We start from the raw sequence: 18,156 nt of genomic DNA on the forward strand, positions 1-18,156 counted from the left end.
CCCCCAAAAAAAAAAGGTTGAGAAGGGAGAGGGTTAACATGTCATGGGGTTGTTAACCAATGCCATAAAACAATATGTGTACTACTGTTTCATGAGAAACTATTTGTTCTGTAAACCTTCACTTGAAGTAAAATTTAAAAAAAAGAGAGAAGTAAAAAAAAAATTATGCAAAAACTAAACAATATATTGTTTGGAGGTAAATCCAGAAGATGTAAAGCTTTAAAGAAAAGCAAGAGAATGATAAATACAAAAGTTTAGAATGTGGTTAATTCTGAGGAAAGTAGCACAGGGGTGATTTCAAAGTGGCTCACAGGACACCTTACAGATATTGGTGACGTTCTAGTTCTTAATTGGGGTGGTGGCTAAATAGATGTTTATTTTATTATTCTTGAAACTATACATGTAAGTTTAATATTATCCTTGCTCATTATAAAATATTTTATGATAAAAATTAATTAAAATGATAAAATGTCTGGAAAGAAACTATTAACAGGGCTCTTTTGGCAGTTGAGAATATTAGTATCTCTCTCCTTTTCTATATTTTCCAGCATTTCCAGAGTCTATTATATTTTTATAACAAACTTTTTAAAAGTCAAATAAATATCCAACTGCATAAATCATACCAGAATATGTTTTCAAACCAAATAAGGAAAAGTTCTGGGTCATCAGCTGTTTCAAGATTTGATGCCACCAGAAATTCTCCTTCCATTAGCAACCAGAGTTGAGGGTTAACTGCAACTCATCCTGATCAATCACGGATGTGGCTTGACTTTAGCTAAAGGTCTGATTAATTATACATGTATTCGTAATAAACTGAGACAGTATGTGCTGAAACTTAGGACAAGCATGATAAACACCGGGAGGCAAGCACTCAGATTCACACCTACCCAACCAGTCCTGGATCCTACAGACACGTTACTCCTTTGGACTCCCACTCTTTGAAGCATTTCCATTTGCATTCACTGTAATCCTCCAAGGGTGAAGCCCACTTCTCCCTCAACAGTCCCGGAGGTCCATACTGTGGGAGCATACCTTCCATCACACTGGAAACCGCAGGGTAAGATCCATGTTGCTTTCTTTCTCTAAGTTAGTGGTGGTTTCCATTGTTTTCACCACCTAGGACCTTCTTTATTATTTCTGTATGACCCTAATGTTTTGAAAGACGTTGCCTATCAATAAATTCCTTTGATCAAGTAATAACAAATTGTTCTCATATTGAGTTGGCATGCAGAGCTTCTGCTCTATACAAAACGCAAAATATTATATTAATTCTACCAAAAGCAAAGGGACTTGGTGTTTGAATTTACCAGTATTTGTACTGTATTTACCTGGAGCAATTGATTTTTGTTAGATGCCCTACCTGGCTGAAAATAGTTCGTGGATACCATTGCGTCTTGCTTCCTTCTTAGAGCCGTGGATCTGAGGGCCTTACAGATTGAGAAACATTACTCAAGATCAGCTTTCCCAGTTCCAGCACTTTCCCCAGAAGAGAGTGGAGAAGGAAAGAAGAGAGAGAGCGAGCATTATAAAACATGGCTAATACTCGGATATGGGAGGTATCATTGTTTCTTCTTTATATAGGTCAACTGTGCCTCAGACAGATGGGAAGACCAGGATTCTAACCCAGGTGTGCCTGGAGCCCAAGTTCTTGCTCTTGTCTTTATACCAATGCTCTCAATCTTGGGAGAATTAAAAAACCCCAATGCAACCCACGCATATATCACAACTTATTTTCGACAAAGTTGCAAAAGCAACTCAATGGAGAAATGAGAGTCTTTTCAACAAACTGTGCTGGAACAATTGGATATCCATATGCAAAAAAATTAGATAAATAAACTTCCATCCATACCTTCCTCCATATGCGAAACAGACCATATACCTAAGTGTAAAACCTAAAGCTATAAAACTTCTAGAAGAGAATCTTTGGAACTTTGGGTTAGGCAAAGATATCTCAGATATGATACCAAAAGCATTATAAAAGGCCAAATTTGTAAATTGAGCTTTATTTTTAAAAATTTTAAGTTTCTGCTCTTCAAAAGATTCTGTTAATAAAAACACAAGCCACAAACAGAGAGGAAATATTTGCAAATCATATATCTGATAAAGGACTAGTATACAGAATATATAAAGAACTTTCAAAACTCAATAACAAGAAAACACACACACCATCACCCCCATTTTCTGGAAGCTCCATAGATGGCAAATAAGCACATGAAAAGATGCTCAACATCATTAGTCATCAGAGCAATGCAAATTAAAACTGCAATCAGATACCACTCCATACCTCTTAGAATAGCTAAAATTTAAAAGACTGACCATAACCAGTGTTGGTGAGACTATGGAGGAACTAGAACTCTCATACACAACTAGTGGGAACATAAAATGTTACAACCACTTCAGAAAACAGTTTGGCAGTTTCTTAAAAAGTTAAACATAACCCATTCCTAGGTATTTACCCAAGGGAAAAAAGAAATGTATGCCTATACAAAGACTGGTCCACAAATGTTCATTGCAGCTTTATTTGTAATAGCCAAAAACAGAAACAGCCCAAATGTCCATCAACAGGTGAACGGATAAACAAACCATGATATATTCACATAATGGAAGAATAACCCAAAAAACAAACTCATTGCCGTCAAGTTGATTCCAACTCATAGCAACCCATTAGGACAGAATAGAAAGAACTGCCTCATAGGGTTTCCAAGGAGTGGCTGGTGGATTCAAGCTGCTGATTTTTTGGTCAGCAGCCGTAGTTCTTAAAAAAGAATGGACTATTGGTCATGCTACAACATAGACGAATCTCAAAATAAGTATGCTGAGTGAAAGAAGCCAAACAAAAAACAGTACATACTGTATGTTTCCATTTATATAAAATTCTAGAAAATGCAAACTAATCTATAGTGACAGAAAGTAGATCAGTGGTTGCAGGGAGGGAATATATGGGGGCTTAAGGAAGTTTTTGGCAGGGGTAGGTATGTTCACTATCTTGATTGTAGTGATAGTTTCATGGAAGATGACGGATGTCAAAACACCAAATTGTACACTTTGAATTAAGTATATGTGATGAAATGTGTCAACTATACCTCAATAAAACTGTTTAAAAAATCCCAAAACCATGAAGGGAATGATGAGTTTGAAAAATCACTGTTTTCCAACATCATAGTAAAGATTAGGTCAAGAAAGGATAGTTGCTAAATCTATCAGTAAAGTTTGATGAGGAACAAGGTATATGCCTTGTCTTAAAGTGTATCCCTGTAGATTGCTTATTAGTTATAAGGAGATAAATATTAACTACACAGTGGAGAAATCAGACAAGACCTTGACAGCATTCAAAATTGTCATCAATAAGGGGCGGATGGATGTCTTGTTCTTGCAGGTGCCATAGCCTGGAAAGGACACACCTTCATTGTTCCAGTATATGTAACCTGAATCTAATCTAGAAGAAACATCAGGCCAACCCAAATCAAGAAAGGTTCTATGAAATAATTGGTCTGTACTATTTAAAAATGTCAATATCATGAAAGACAAAGAAAGGCTGAGGAACCAATCAAAGGAGAGTAAAGAGGCATGACAATTAGACGCAATATAGAATTCTGGACTGAATCTAATAATGGAGGGGAAAATGCCCAAGTGAACATTATTGGGACAATTGAAAAGCTGAAATATGGACTTTATGCTTGTTATCAATGTTAAATTTCTTTTTATCAATGTTCAATTTAGTAACTGTGCTTATATTGTAGTTACATAAGTGACTATCCTTGTTCTTAGAAAATGTACATGGAAATACTAGATGGTAAAAGAAAGTTATGTATGAAACCTACTCTCAAATAGATAGATGATAGATAGAGAGATAGATTAAATGATACAACAAATGTGGCAAAATGTTAAAAGTTGGTAAATCTGGGTAAGGAGTATATTGGAATTCTCTGTACTATTCTTGCAACTTTCCTGTAAGTTTGATATTACTTCAAAATAAAGTCTGACCAATTACATCAGAATGTCTGGGAATGGCACTGAGGCATTGAGATTTTAAAAAGTGTTCCAGGTAGAGTTGCCAGATTAACAGATAAAAACACAGGATGCCTGGTTAAATTTTAATTTCAGATAAAGAATGAAAAAAGAAAATTAGTACAAGTACGTCCCTTGCAATATTTAGGACATACTTACACTAAAAAAAATTATTCATCATTTACATGGAATTCAAATTTAACTGGATATCCATTAGTTATCTGGCAGCCCTATTCCCTGGTTGCACTGTGCAGCCAGGATTGAGAACTTCTTTATATCAAGGTGCCTTCCCAGGTTGGCCCATCAGTTGGGAAAAGCATAATTTCCTCAGACTCACTGTCATAAATTCCTTCTCAGGCTGGGACCCATTTAGCTGCACTCCACCTTCTCCCAACACCCCCAAACAGCCAGCTCCAAGTACATATCCCTAATAACAAGTACCCTCTTGGAATGCAACTCAAGCTCCCATTCTCATTCTGATATCTATACTCCGCCTCCGCCGGTCTTTATGGAATATCAGGGAAATTACCTGCTTTATCTGTCCTCAGTACCTAAAATCATCTCAATTCTCAGAGAGACGGGAAGTCAGATAAACAGATATAAAACACCCAGAGTTTATGATGATGAAAAAAAAAAAGTTTAACAAATCAAGTATCTCCTATAATAATAATGATAGCCAACATCTTTTTAGGGTTGATGATTTATATACAGTTGATCCTCATTATTTCCGGATTCTGTATTTGCAAAATCGCCTACTTGCTAAAAACTATTTGTAATCCCCAAATCAATGCTTGTGGCACTTTTATGGTCATTCACAGACATGCAGAATGGCAGGAGACTTGAGTTACCTGATGCGCACATTCCCAGCTGAGGATGAACAAAGCGACATGCTGCCTTCTTGTTTCAGCTGTAAACATGGGTCCTTTTTACACTTTATCTAGTGTCACATTTTTCACATTTTTGTGCTTCTTGTTGGTGATTTCGTTGTTTAAAATGGCCCCCAAGCACAGTGCTAAAGTGCTGTCTAGTGTTCCTAGGCACAAGAAGGCTGTGATGTGCTTTGTGGAGAAAGTGCATGTGTTTGATAAGCTTCCTTCAGGCATGAGTCGTACTACTGTTGGCCATGAGTCCAATGCTAATGAAACCACAGTATATATTAAATAAGGCGTCTTTAAACAGAAACACACATAAAGCAAGGTCATGTATTGATCAGTATACAAAAATGTTGAGACCAGAGGCTCACAGGAACTTAACCCTATATTTCCTCTAGGAGCAATGGTTTCATATCAGCTAATTCAGTGTTTGTGGCAACTTTATAGACCATAACTGTTGAGAATAAGGAGAATCGACTGAATATGGAAATCAGCCTTCAGGATGGCCCCCAATGATCCCCGCCTCCTGGTACTACCCTTGTGTAGTCCCCTCCCTCACTTTACCAGGTTTGGTCTGTGTGGCCAATAGCACATAGCAGAAGTGATGGTATGACACCTCCAAGACTAGGTTTTACAAGACTTTGTGACCCACTCTGGGGAAAGAAGCTATGCCGTAAGCAGCCCTACGGAGATGCCCACATGGTGAGGAACTTAGGCTTTCAGCCAACAGTCACGTGAGGATGCCTGGAAGCAGATCCTACAGCCCAGACAGGTCTTCAGAGACTGCAGCCTTGGCCAACAGCTGATCTGGGACCTCAGGAGAGATCCAGTGCCAGAACCACTCATCTAAGCCACTCTGGGATTCCTGCTCCTCAGAAGGTATGTGAAGCAATAAAAGTTTGTAGTTTTAAATTGCTAAGATTTGGAGTAATTTGTTACCCAGCAAAAGATAACTAATATAGCAAGCACTGTCCTAAATATTTTACATGGTTCTCAAATCAATTCTATGAAGTAGGAACTCTTACTTTCCCACTTTACAGAATGGCAGACTGAAGCACAAAAAGGGCAGGTTGCTCTAAATTGCCCTACTAGCAAGCATAGGTGGGTCTGTCTCCAAAGCCCTGACTCCTAATATGCAATTTCACGGCCTTCCGTGTCCCTGCTGCTGGACGGACTATGTCAGCCCAGATTCATTATTTCATCTTATTTAATTCTCACTATAGAGTGAAGAGGAGTGTCTGGGTAGTGCAAATGGTTAAGCACTCAACTACTAAATGAAAGGTTGTTGGTTCGAAACCACCCAGAGGTGCCTTGGAAGGCAGGGCTAGTGACCTGCTTCCGAAAGTCCGCACAGCCTTGAAAACCCTGTGGAGCAATTCTACTTTGCACACATGGGGTAACCATGAGTCTCAATGTTTTGTTTTGTTTTTTTAATAGAATGAGGCAGTGGTGATCATTCTAGAAAATACTACCAGTCAACACTTGCAGGATGCCTTCAAGTCAACAAGACACCAATTCGCACTTACCTATGAGGCAGGGCAGGGTTTGTTGTCTCAGGACTCTGGAAACTGCTCCATCCTTCTTGAGTCGATGCAAAGAAAAGGAAAAGAGGAAAGCCCTCCCTTTTCACTCCTCCCTGTCTTTCCCTGGGATGGTGTTCCCACCAGAGAGACAGAGGGCCTCAGGCATGCTGCTCTTTCTGGTAGGTCCAGCCCCCTGGTCTTTTATCCTAAATGCGCAACAAATTCCTTCCCTCTAGCAGGGCTCCCTGCGTTAGAACAGGGACAACTCTGTTCTAACCCCCTCCCAATTCTAACTCTTCACTGCGATCTTCCTCCCATGGATTAGGCAGCAACTAGTGGCTTGAGCTATTTTCCTGACAAACAAAAGCAGTCAATATAGCCTTTGATTAACAGCAAGAGGGATTAGGGTTAGAACTGAGAGGGGACTTCCAAACTGATCCCTTGTAGCAGATGGCCAGGCAAGGCTGTAGGTAGTATATATATCCTTTCTTGAAGATCTTTCTGGAAAGTATATATCTTGACCTGAGTGGTGCTAGGGGGTGATGTTTAGAATTGGGACTGTTTGTGACCTGATTCGGGAGGAGAGCTGGAGGTACTCTTTCTAGGAATCAGGAGAGACCAGATGACAGCAAAGTCTGTCAGGCATCATGTCCCCTTTTGTCTCCTGCTCTACAAGAGGGCAAGGAGAATAAATCTCCCACCTGTGTAAGAGGGATTAGAAAGGGACGTCTGCTTTCTGAGTCAGCCAGCGAGCTTGAAGACCAAGTAGACTTCAAAAGCGGAGTCCATGGTGGGGAGGCTGCAGCCAGTCCTCTGAGTCACCCTCGCCTGGCTGCCAAGCTAGGCCCTGGAATGTCTGCTGTGGCCCTGCGGGGCCCTGGTAGGGGGAGGGGAGGAGATGAGTCACTGTGTGCTGGGAGAGCCAGCAAGTCCCAAATGCTCTTCTGCTGGTCCAGTTCTCATTCCTGGGTCCCTGGCTCAGAACCTGGGAGGAGCTGGGAAGCATACCCTGGGTTCTCTTGCAACAGGACTGCACATCACCCCCTGCCCACATCTTATCCCTCTGATTCCCTGACTTCCACGCCTCCTCAGACACCTGCAACCCTGCACACTCTCCACCTGTCTGGTCCCTCAACCTTTGTATCTGGGCTTCAGGCCAGTCGGGGCATCCTCCTGCCTCTCCATCTCCACTGTCCTCTCTGATCCTCACATCCTGGAAATTCCCTGAAGTGGAACTGGGGCCCGGTGGCATGTCTCATCATGGCTTGGACAGGCCGGGTGGGCTGTCAGTTGGATTTATTGAACTCTTTTGACCAAGTCAGGCAGGTCCTTCCAATCCTCAGAAACTTCCCCAAGCTCTCTTTTCTGTTCCCTTGTCTTCCAACATGCATGCCCTGGGTTGGGGGGTGGTGGTGGCTGTGGGCACCCCTGAGAATTTAGCTTCTTTGATATTCTCCCCTGGCCCTCCCCACATTGCTCCATTGATCCTAGGATGTGTAGAACTTGAAGACTTGAACAGGAACTCTGGGCTAAGAGGCCCTTCTCACATCCCTCCTACCAACCATGCCGGCCCCTCCCCCAGGGCCCAGGCACATTCTTCTCTTGTCTGTCCTCAGCAGGGCATGAGGGTCAAAGGTCAAAGGAAAAATGGAAGGTGGGGGGTGCTGCAGAAAAGTCCCCTCCAAGAAGGGGTGGAGTGGGGGCTTAAAGCACAGCTGGTCTTCAGAGCAGCCCATCCCCCCAGATAAATCCACAGGTTACCAGGCAAGGGCGCAGGGCTGCTGGGACTCATCTCAGAACCTTCCTTGAAGGTTCTGGCACCACTTAGGGGTTCCAGGGAACTCTGTCCACCCTTTTTGGATACCTTCTGCCTCCAGGCAGGGGTATTCAGGTTGGGGGGGCTGAAGACCTTTGACACAAACTCTCTGAGCCCATGAACTGTGTTGCTAAACAGAAAGCAGGATCCCAGCAGCCCCAGCTCCCTTTTGGAGATCAAATCTGAATTGATGTCTCGTCTCTGTCTGTTGGTAGCTGGGATACAGAATTTAGAGAGCTTGCCCAGGGAGAAGTTTTTCTGGATGGTGAGAAATCAGAAATCGGTGGATAGGTGGGAGGAGGTTTCTAGGAAGCAGAGGTGAGTTACCCTCCTAGTTCAGTTACCTCTTATCCCATACAGGCACTTAATTTCATGCTGGATCTGCTCCCAGGCTGGGGAGTTCACCTGGAAAGGAAAGTGGCACGTATTAAGCCATGGAGCTAATAGGCAGGGCATGAGCTCAGCTGTTTATGGTTCAGTGTACCCGTGGTGAGTGGGAAAGGGGGAGGTTGGGGAAGGAGGCCTTGGGGTGGTCTGCCAAACACTTGCAGTCTATGTCCTGTCCCTTCTCAAATGATAACCCCTGTGGATGGAGCCATGTGCTAAGTATTGGGGAAAGGCAAGGGGATGGCCTCAAGGAGTCGTCGGTCTAACAGGGGAGATCCAGCCCTTAGCCTTAGGAAGCCCCAGTGTGATGGGGAGAATATAACCCTGGCTTACATCCCTGCCCTCAGAGAGCCCCAGTCTGATCAAGGCGATATAACTCCTGTCCTGGAGAGCCCACCAATCTGATAGTGAGGCACAGTACCACTTCACCTCAGGGGTCCCAGTCTGGTGGAGGAGACAGGACCACATACTTCCCTCATATAGAAGAGCAGGGCATTTGAGGAGGAATTGAGTCTGAAAAATCTTACCTTTGCAGATAGGTCAAGTAGCTGCCTCCAACTTTCTCCAAGTTCCCAGGGTTTAAATGTGCCTCTTCTCTACTCTGTCCTAAGCAAGAAGACAGCTTGAGTGTAAGTTCTCAGTTCACCCAGCTACCACCCAGGAAGGCCCCATCCTTCATGATCCCTTGACCCTCTGTCCTCTCATTCTCCAGTGCCCTTCCCCAGCCACCTGGGACACTTCCCTAGATGGGGACACTGTTACAATGCCAAAGCCATGGACTGTTGTCCAGAGCCAGGGCTCAGACTACATTGGCCCCACTCCTTCCTACCCAGAATTAGCCTTATTACCCTGTAGGAGTGTCCTTCAACTAGTGCCCACCCCACCCCAAGCCAGCCGTCAGCAAGTATAGCCTTTCTAACTGAGGGCACCAATAAATGAAGCGGGGGGGGGGGTGTACTGGGCCCTGTGCCCAGAAAGGAGGAGGGGGAAGGAGAAAGGGGGCACTTAGGGCACCCTATTCATAGGCAGGCCCCAGACAGCAGTTGGAGATACCCAAAATGTTAATCACCAATTAGTGCAGTTCAGGTGGAAAGGGCAAATTTATTATGTGTAAAATGGACTTAATGTGGCAGGAGCTGTGGGTTTAATTTCTTGAGATAAGACGCTTTTAGGCTAATCAGCTGGTCTCTGATGCCTGGATATAAAGGAGCTGAAGCAGACTTTCTTGAGGCAGCTCCAAAGGGCCAGAAGGTAGGAGGAAGAGACCCCCTTCTCCTGGAAGAGCCAGAGAGGAAGTCTGGTAAGAGAAAAGCTGGGATAGGGGATGGAGTGGATGACCTGGAGATGAGAGGGACCTTGGGAATCTTGAGATGCTCAGCACCCTTGCATCTCACTTTCTCTTCCTCTATATAAGAAATAAGAAAGTAGCTCTGATGGTTTCTTTAACACCCAGTTAGCCAAGGCAGGAAGATGAGGTCCTGCAGCTCACGAATCTCTAGATTGAGCTTTGGTTTTCAGGCCTTGGGAAGAAAGTTCTCCACTGTTCTTTATTCCTACTGAAAACCCATAGATGAAATGGGTCAAGCCCAAGGTAGAAAGGTATAGGTCAGACTGCAGGAAGAACTTCCCTGACAGTTAAGCCTGAGAAGGGGAGACTAGGACGATTCTAAACGTAGTTTTCATTTAGGGCAAGAGGGTTATAGTGATTTAGGTGGCAGCCAATTTGAGAGTAGAAAGGCTGGTTGAGATGAACCTCAGAGGGCTCTAAGGAGATATTCTTGCCAAGCCACATGCCTATGAGGTTCAGTCCTGGAGCCAGGGGCCGAGGGGTTGGGGGAGTTGCCCGAGCACACAGGTCTTCACTGCTTTATCCTCCCTGGAAGTCTCCCTCATTGCCCTTTTCCCACCCCACTCAGACCCTATCTATAAATAAAACCAAACCAAAAGCAGACTCACCTCTTGTCCAGGCTTCATGTGCACCCCTCACCCTCCCCCAGGTATTGCTTCAGTCTGTTAGAAAATCTCCAAACCCCAGGGCTCAGCCCCTCTCTAGCTTTCAGAATCATCCTCATACAAGCGGCTCCCTCAGCACACTGCTCCCTGCCTTACCTTGGTCCTTTTGTCTCTTAGCTCAGGATATAACCCTTGGAAGATGGTGGCCATGAAGACTTTGTCTCTGCTGCTGGTGTCCCTGCTCCTGGCAGTGGTGCTAGGGGAGAAGGAGAAGGATCACTCCAGGTCGGGGTGATAGGAAGGGAGGGATCAATGGCAGAGGAGGGAGCTGGGGGATGACTAGGTTTTGGACTCTGTTGAAGGGGAAGTGAGAGAGGGAGGGATCCCAGGCCAAGAGGAAAGAAGCTCATGGAAAAACTATCCAGCAGTCTGAGTGCAGAGTGAGATCAGAACCAGAAGGTATTATGAGCTACTGTTGCAGCAGGAGGGACTGTGGTTACGTATCTGGAAGGACATCTTGGTGGCTAAGTGTCTGAAGAAGATGACAAAATCTCCCTTCCTAGTGAATGCTTTAACCATTCATTTTTGCATGTGCTCGATACAACTTTTACAGAGGGCCTCCTGTGGGCTAGGCACAGGGGATCTGCGTGAATGAGGGTCCACAAATAGCTCCTGTCCTCATGGAGCATATAGGTCCAAGAAGGAACAAAGAATCACAGAGGTATGTTGCAAAGTGTCATGGGTCGTGTGAGGACAAGCTGAGAGTATTATGAGTGACTATAGTAGGAGGCTGTGGTCATGATTTCAGGGACCAAGGAAGACTTGTCTGAGGAAAGAGTTGGGCCTTCTCAGATGCAAGAACAAACCATACGCCCATGAAAATTTCAGGCACAGGTGTTAGGGACGGGTACACAGAGAGGCAGCATCATGCAGATGTTAAGAACCTAGACCTGGGGCCATACTGCTTGGGGGTAAATCCTGGATCTGCTTCTTATGCTCTATGATAAATTTATCTCTCTGCATCTTGGTTTCTTCAATTATAAAGTGGAGATAATAAATACTATCTGCTATATAGGGGTGCTGTGAGGATTAAATGGGTGTATGTATTAAAGGGCTAATAAGAGATCCTGACTCATGGTAGGTGTTGTCCTATAAGAGTTCACTATTTCTGTGATCAAATAAGACCCAAAGAACTGAATCAGGAAGGGCCAGGGCAAGAGGAGGAAAGGGAGGAACTGTGTGAATCAGTCCTTCGAGGTGAGAGGAACCCAGACCCCTCTCGGCCTAGAATCCAGAGGCACACACGCTTAGAATGAAGGAGGATGGGCCTTGAGCTTCGGATCAAGTCCCCAGGAGGCTGATGGAGTGACAACAGGGGTCTCCAAATTAACCAACCCCCAAGAAATTGGGCTGGTTTGCTTTCAATTGTCTGCTTCTTGTTAGTGACAATTTTTATCCCAGCATTGTGATTTTCCCCCCTCTGTTCTTACGCTGGCATCCTGATTTTCTCTCTCTCCCCTCCCTGACTCTCAGACCCCACCCTAAGGTCAGCGGCCCTCAACCTCGAGGCCCGAGATATGCTGAGGGGACTTTCATCAGTGACTACAGCATTGCCATGGACAAGATCCGCCAACAAGACTTTGTGAACTGGCTGCTGGCCCAGAAGGGGAAGAAGAAAGAGTGAGTCCTTGTGCACACCCTCTCCTGTTCCACGTCCCCAGGGCTCTACCTTCATACATTCAGACCAGGCTGCCATACACGGCTACACGGGGGTGGGATGCACAATGAGGAGCTGTCCTGGCCATGGCGGGCCTGGCCAGATCCTGGCTGGGGCAGCAGTCCAGTCTGAGGGCAGGAGTATGGTGATTTCTCAATCCTTTACTTCTAAAGGAGTCCCTGGGTAGTACGAAAAGTTAATGCACTCAGGTGCTAACCAAAAGTTGAAAGTTTGAGTCCACTCAGAGGCACCTTGGAAGAAAGGCCTGGCAATCTACTTTGGAAAAATCAGCCATTGAAAACCCTATGGAGTACAGTTCTACTCTGACACACGTGGGGTTGCTATGAGTTAGACTCCACTCCACAGCAACTCGTTTTTGGTTTACTTCTAAAGAGGAGGTGTCAGGGAGATGTGTGGGAGAACCCAGAGGATCCCCAGGAGGGTGAGGACAAAGGCAGGAGGAACTGAGCTACTTCCAATGACTGTTTGGTGGTGGCAACTTCAGACTTTAGAAATAGGATAACTGCCCCCTTCTTCCTTCTCTTTGCTGTATCTCTTTCCCTGGTTGGTCAGCATGGTAGATTCTGAAAAGCTGCTCACCAGTGGCGGCAGCTAAAAGCAGGGAGTGGAGTACCCTCTGCTCCTAAGGTTGAGGTACCAAAAGATTCAAGAGTCCCTGGACTAGAGAAGGCCTGGAGTCTCCCCCAGCCCCACCCATTCCCTGATCTTTACTTTACCAGCTGGAAACACAACATCACCCAGAGGGAGGCCAGGGCCCTAGAGCTGGCCAGTCAATCTAACAGGAATGAGGAGGCCAGCGAGAAGCAGAGGTGAGTCAGGGGGAAAGGGGGTGCAGAGGGGCCTCCTGACTTCTGACCCACCCCCACTTCATTGTTCCCTGTCCCTGGACTCTGGGACTCCAGGGCAAAGCAAGGGCCTGTGATAAGCATCCCATTTCACTCAAGGTTCAAAAGGGGAGCTTCACAGAGCAAACTCCTGGAGGTCAGCCCAGGCTTAAGGAAGAAGCCTTGGAGGGGTGGGGGAGGGGTTTTGGGAGGGGCTTCTGGTCCATGGTTTCTAAGATTGATGACTTAGTGTGCACAGTCACTGGGTCAAGGAGAGAGGCAGTAAAGGAGAGGCACTCAGGAACTGGCCTCCCCACTTCTTCCTGACAAACCTCAGGAAGGCTGTTTGTGGAAGGGGGAGACCCAAGGGCAGTCCCTTGAAATCAGTTACTCCCTCTCTGAGAAAAGAGAGGAATCTGTGGCACAGATCATTCTAAAGAGTGAACGTTCCCAAAGTAACCTTTCAGGTTTGGGGAATGCATTCTGGAATATTTTTCAAGGTGGGTGGGTGGACTATCTCATACCAGAATTCTGTTTGGCTTGCCTGTATTGAAGAGCCCATCTTCCCCAGCAGGGATGGATTACCCAATAAGCAAGGTAAGCACATCCTTAGGGCATCAACAAAACAGGGACACCAGTTGTCCAAAGCAAAACCCCACAGACGCCAAGCAGACAGGACCCAAGGAAAAGCGAGCACACAATGATTCAAGAAAGACTCAATTCATTATCCTTATTATGTATGGAAGTAGATAGTGATGAAATCAATGAAGAATTTGTAAGAGGAAAGAATAGAAAGAAATGTTTTTAATTATAACATGTTAGAGGAGATCGATCTAAAAATAAAATACAGTAATTTGTTGTAATATTGGTTTTCTGATCATTAAATTTTTTTTTAATAACATCTTTTCATTTGCTCATTTATAATTATAGCATTTATTATGCAACAAGCACCAAAATTGAAGTATGAGCCATTTAAAGCAAAATTGGTGAAAGTCAATTTTTTGTTGTGGGAGATCGATAGAACTTTACATAGATTGTTGAAACAACTAAGTTCACTGACTCATTTTCTTTGTTGTAGAATACATGGAATATTCTTTTAGTAGAAAATGTGGTATATAGTAAAAATCTTAGTACTCTGCATCCACTAAAATTTTATTATCCGGTTCATCTCATCCCGCTAAAATGGCATATGCCACTTTTGTTTTCAGTTGCTAATACTATAGCTGCATTTAAAAAGAAATTACATCATGGGTAGCTAAGTGTCTCTCTCTCTCTCTCTCACACACACACACACACACACACGTATATAGATGTATATATCTAACTCACATATCCCGTTAGAATACATGAGTAAGCAGAGGAGGGGGCAGCACAGATTCTCAGTGTTTAGGGCTCTCACGTGCCTTAATCTGGCCCTGTTCCCCAGGCAGGCAGAGCTGGTTGGAGCTGCCAGAAAGGTAGCTGAGGTTTGAAAGCTGAGATAACTGAGATACACCTGTGTTGACTCTCTCCAATGCCACCCCAGCCCTTGGAGTCCCAGGCCCCCTGTACTTAACTCTCTCTGGGTAGGACCCAGGCTAAGATGGTCTGACAAAGGCTTTCTTCTTCGCAGCTCCCCACCCAAGATGCCCTGTGATGAAGATTTGTTAAGGGATTTGCTGATTCAGGAGTTGCTGGCCTGGATGGTAGATCAGATGGAGCTCTGCAAGCCCAGGTGGGGCTTTGGGCATGTTGCACAGTGGTTATAAGCTTGAACTTTGGGGTCAGACACGGCTTCAGGTTTTTGCTCCAGCACCCCTTCGTTGTGTGACATTTAACAAATTACTTAGCCTTTCTGCACCTCAGTGTTTTCATTAAAATTGGGGCTATTAAAACCACTTCATGGGATTGTTCAGATGTTTAAATAAGATTATGTGAGGAAACAGTTTAGGGAGACAGCTTGGAAGTAGTAAGTGCTCAGTAATGTTAGTAGCTATTGTTACTATTTCTACTTCCTTCTCAGCTTCTCCCTGGTGAGATGCTGCTCTCACCTCTCCTGCCAGCCTGTGCTAAGCTTCCTATTCCCACCTTTCCCTTTGTCCCCTTGGCCCATGGCACCTTCCCAGTGATGAGAACCCCAGTAGTTGGAAGCATTTTGCCCTTCTCTGTAGCCACTGCTGGCCTCAATGGCCTCTTCAGGCCACCTTAACCCAAACCCATTACCACTGAGTTGATTCCATCTCATAGCAACCCTATAGGACAGACTAGAACTGCCCTATAGGGTTTCCTATGCCGTAATCTTTACCAAAGCAGATTGCCACATCTTTCTCCCAAGGAGCCCTGGTGGCACAGTTGTTAAGCGCTCTGCTGCTAACTGAGAGGTCAGCAATTTGAATCTACCAGCCAGTGGGGGATAAGCCAATAAGCAAGGTAAGCACGGGCTTACTTGTACTTACTTACTAATCTGCAGTGAACCATTTCACACGGGTTATACCACACCACATCAAAGGAAACCTGTGTGAAGTTGTTCACTACAGATTAGTAAGTAGGCACAGGTAAACCTGTGCTTACTTTGGTTATTGGATAATCCACCCCTGCCACAAGCCACTCCACGGAGGAAAGATGCGGCAGCCCACTTCACCAGCTAAGAAATCCTTCAATCTATCTATTCATCTCCCAGAGCACAAGGATGACTAAATACTATGGAGAGATCCATACAGACAGGACACTCATTCAAGATGCAGACACCAAGGCACAGAAACCAAAACTTGTTCAGACTTTGGTATCTGGAAGCTAGGGAGGGGATGAGGGAGTAAACCTGGGAAGGTTTCCTGTAAGAGGATTAAGAAACGAGAGAGGAAAGTGAACAGACCGAAGGAGAAGAGGAGAGTATGAGGAAAACTCCACAGGAAGGTGGGGAATAGTCTCTGCATATTCCAGATTATTTTCATTACTTATAATTAAAAAAGTAATTCAGAGGTAGGATAGGTTTAACTATGGATGAGCACCAGGATAAATTTTCTTTGCTGTCTCCAAGCCAATAATGAACCTTCCTCTCTACCACGTCTTCCTCTGTTTCCCCACTCTTCCCAGGTTTCAGTGACTCTGACCAAATCCAGCTCAGGATTGGACTCTACCCTTCACTTATTCAGCTCCTGCCTCAGCCCCACTCCATGATACCCAAGAGAAGCCAAGCTAATAAAGTTTAAGCTGAAATAAATCTTTGTGTCCATCATTAGAATCCATTTAAATATCTACTGAACACTAGAAGTACCTGGGTGGCACAAATGGTTAAGTGCTTGACTACTAATCGAAAGGTTGGCGGTTTGAACCCACCTAGAGACATGTTAGAAGTCAGGCCTGATGACCCGCTTCTGAAAGTTCACAGCCTTGAAAACTCTGTGAAGTAGTTCTACTCTGCACACATGGGGTCGTCATAGTTGGAACTGACTTGACGGCAACGAACAACAACTGAGCACTAACAATGCATGTTTTTGTGTATGTGTGTGTGGCCACCACCCAGTGAAAAGGAGATTTGACTCTCTTAATTCACCTATTTATTCTACAAACATTCATTGAAGACCTAATATAGCAGAAGCTACACTAAACACTGGGTATACAACAGTGAAGGAAACAGACACCAGCCTTACCCTTCAGGAGCTTAAAGTTTAGTAACAGAGACAGACTTTAATCTTTAAATACACAAACACATTGTTATTGTTGTTAGGTGCAGTAGAGTCGGTTCCAACTCATAGCCACCCCATGTACAACAGAGCAAAATACTGCCCAGTCCTGCACCATTCTCATAATCCTTGTTATGTTTGAGTCCCTTGTTGCAGCCACTGTGTCAATCCACCTTGTTGAGGATCTTCCTCTTTTTCGATGACCCTCTACTTTACCAAGCATGATGTCCTTCTCCAGGGACTGGTCTCTCCTAATAACATGTCCAAAGTATGTGGGACGTAGTCTCACCATCCTTGCTTCTAAGGAGCATTCTGGTTGTACCTCTTCCAAGACAGATTTGTTTGTTCTTTCGGCAGTCCATGGTATATTCAATATTCTTTGCCAATACTGTAATTCAAAGGTGTCAACTCTTCTTTGGTCTTCCTCAGTCATTGTCCAGCTTTCACATGCATATGAGGCAATTGAAAATACCATGGCTTGGGTCAGGCACACCTTAGTCTTCAAGGTGACATCTTTGTTTTTTAACACTTTAAAGAGATCTTTTGCAGCAGATTTGCCCAATGCAATGAGTTGTTTGATTTCCTGACTGCTGCTTCCATGGATATTGTGGATCCAAGTAAAATGAAATCCTTGATAACGTCAATCTTTTCTCCGTTTATCATGATGTTGCTTATGGGTCCAGTTGCGAGGAATTTTGTTTTCTTTATGTTGAGGTGTGATCCATACTGAAGGCTGTGGTCTTTGATATTCACCAGTAAGTGCTTCAAGTCCTCTTCATTTTCAGCAAGCAAGGTTGTGTCATCTGCATATCACAGGTTGTTAATGAGTCTTCTCCCAGTCCTGATGCCATGTTCGTCTTCATATAGTCCAGCTTCTCGGATTATTTGCTCATCATACACATTGAATAAGTATGATGAAAGTACACAACCTTAATGCACACCCTTCCTGACTTTAAACCACTCAGTATCCTCTTGTTCTGTTCGAATGACTTCCTCTTGATCTATGCACGTGCAGGTTCCTCATGTGCACAATTAAGTGTTCTGGAATTCCCATTTATACTATGGAAATTGGCAAATGCTACAAATCGGGGCTCTTCCGTTTCCAGCCTGGAGATGTGGTTGTTAAACATTTACCAGCACATCACTGGTCAGCATACTTTCGGTAAAATTATAAAAGGGAACAAGTGTGTCTGAACAAGGGGATAAGCCATGTCTATTGGAGTGTGGCTATGAGGTGTGTTGAGGGGCAGTGTGCGGACCTAGGGGAGTGAGTATGTATGTGTACATTTGAGTGGATGACCAGCTAAATCTGAGGTGATGAGTGAGTGATGGGATCAGTGTATATACCTTAAGCAGTATGAAACAAAGAGGAG

The 18,156-nt window shown here is 44.4% G+C and overlaps 1 protein-coding gene across 1 annotated transcript; it reads left to right on the forward strand.

The window, feature by feature from the left end:
* Positions 1 to 10,758: 10,758 nt before the first annotated feature.
* Positions 10,759 to 16,203, forward strand: GIP (gastric inhibitory polypeptide). The gene is made up of 5 exons (XM_004378116.1): positions 10,759 to 10,844; positions 12,093 to 12,239; positions 13,017 to 13,106; positions 14,734 to 14,835; positions 16,194 to 16,203. Exons 1-5 carry the CDS (start codon positions 10,759 to 10,761, stop codon positions 16,201 to 16,203), a joined length of 435 nt encoding a protein of 144 aa, XP_004378173.1.
* Positions 16,204 to 18,156: the final 1,953 nt, after the last annotated feature.

Source organism: Trichechus manatus, unplaced genomic scaffold (assembly GCF_000243295.1).
Source record: "Trichechus manatus latirostris isolate Lorelei unplaced genomic scaffold, TriManLat1.0 scaffold00054, whole genome shotgun sequence".
Classification (NCBI taxonomy): domain Eukaryota; kingdom Metazoa; phylum Chordata; class Mammalia; order Sirenia; family Trichechidae; genus Trichechus; species Trichechus manatus.

Excerpts from the sequence above, each read along its gene's own strand:
- GIP (XM_004378116.1), top strand. The coding sequence starts at position 10,759 with ATGGTGGCCATGAAGACTTTGTCTCTGCTGCTGGTGTCCCTGCTCCTG. Across the intron at positions 10,845-12,092 it reads AAGGAGAAGGATCACTCCAG|ACCCCACCCTAAGGTCAGCG; the intron begins GTCGGGGTGATA and ends CCTGACTCTCAG. Across the intron at positions 13,107-14,733 it reads GAGGCCAGCGAGAAGCAGAG|CTCCCCACCCAAGATGCCCT; the intron begins GTGAGTCAGGGG and ends TCTTCTTCGCAG.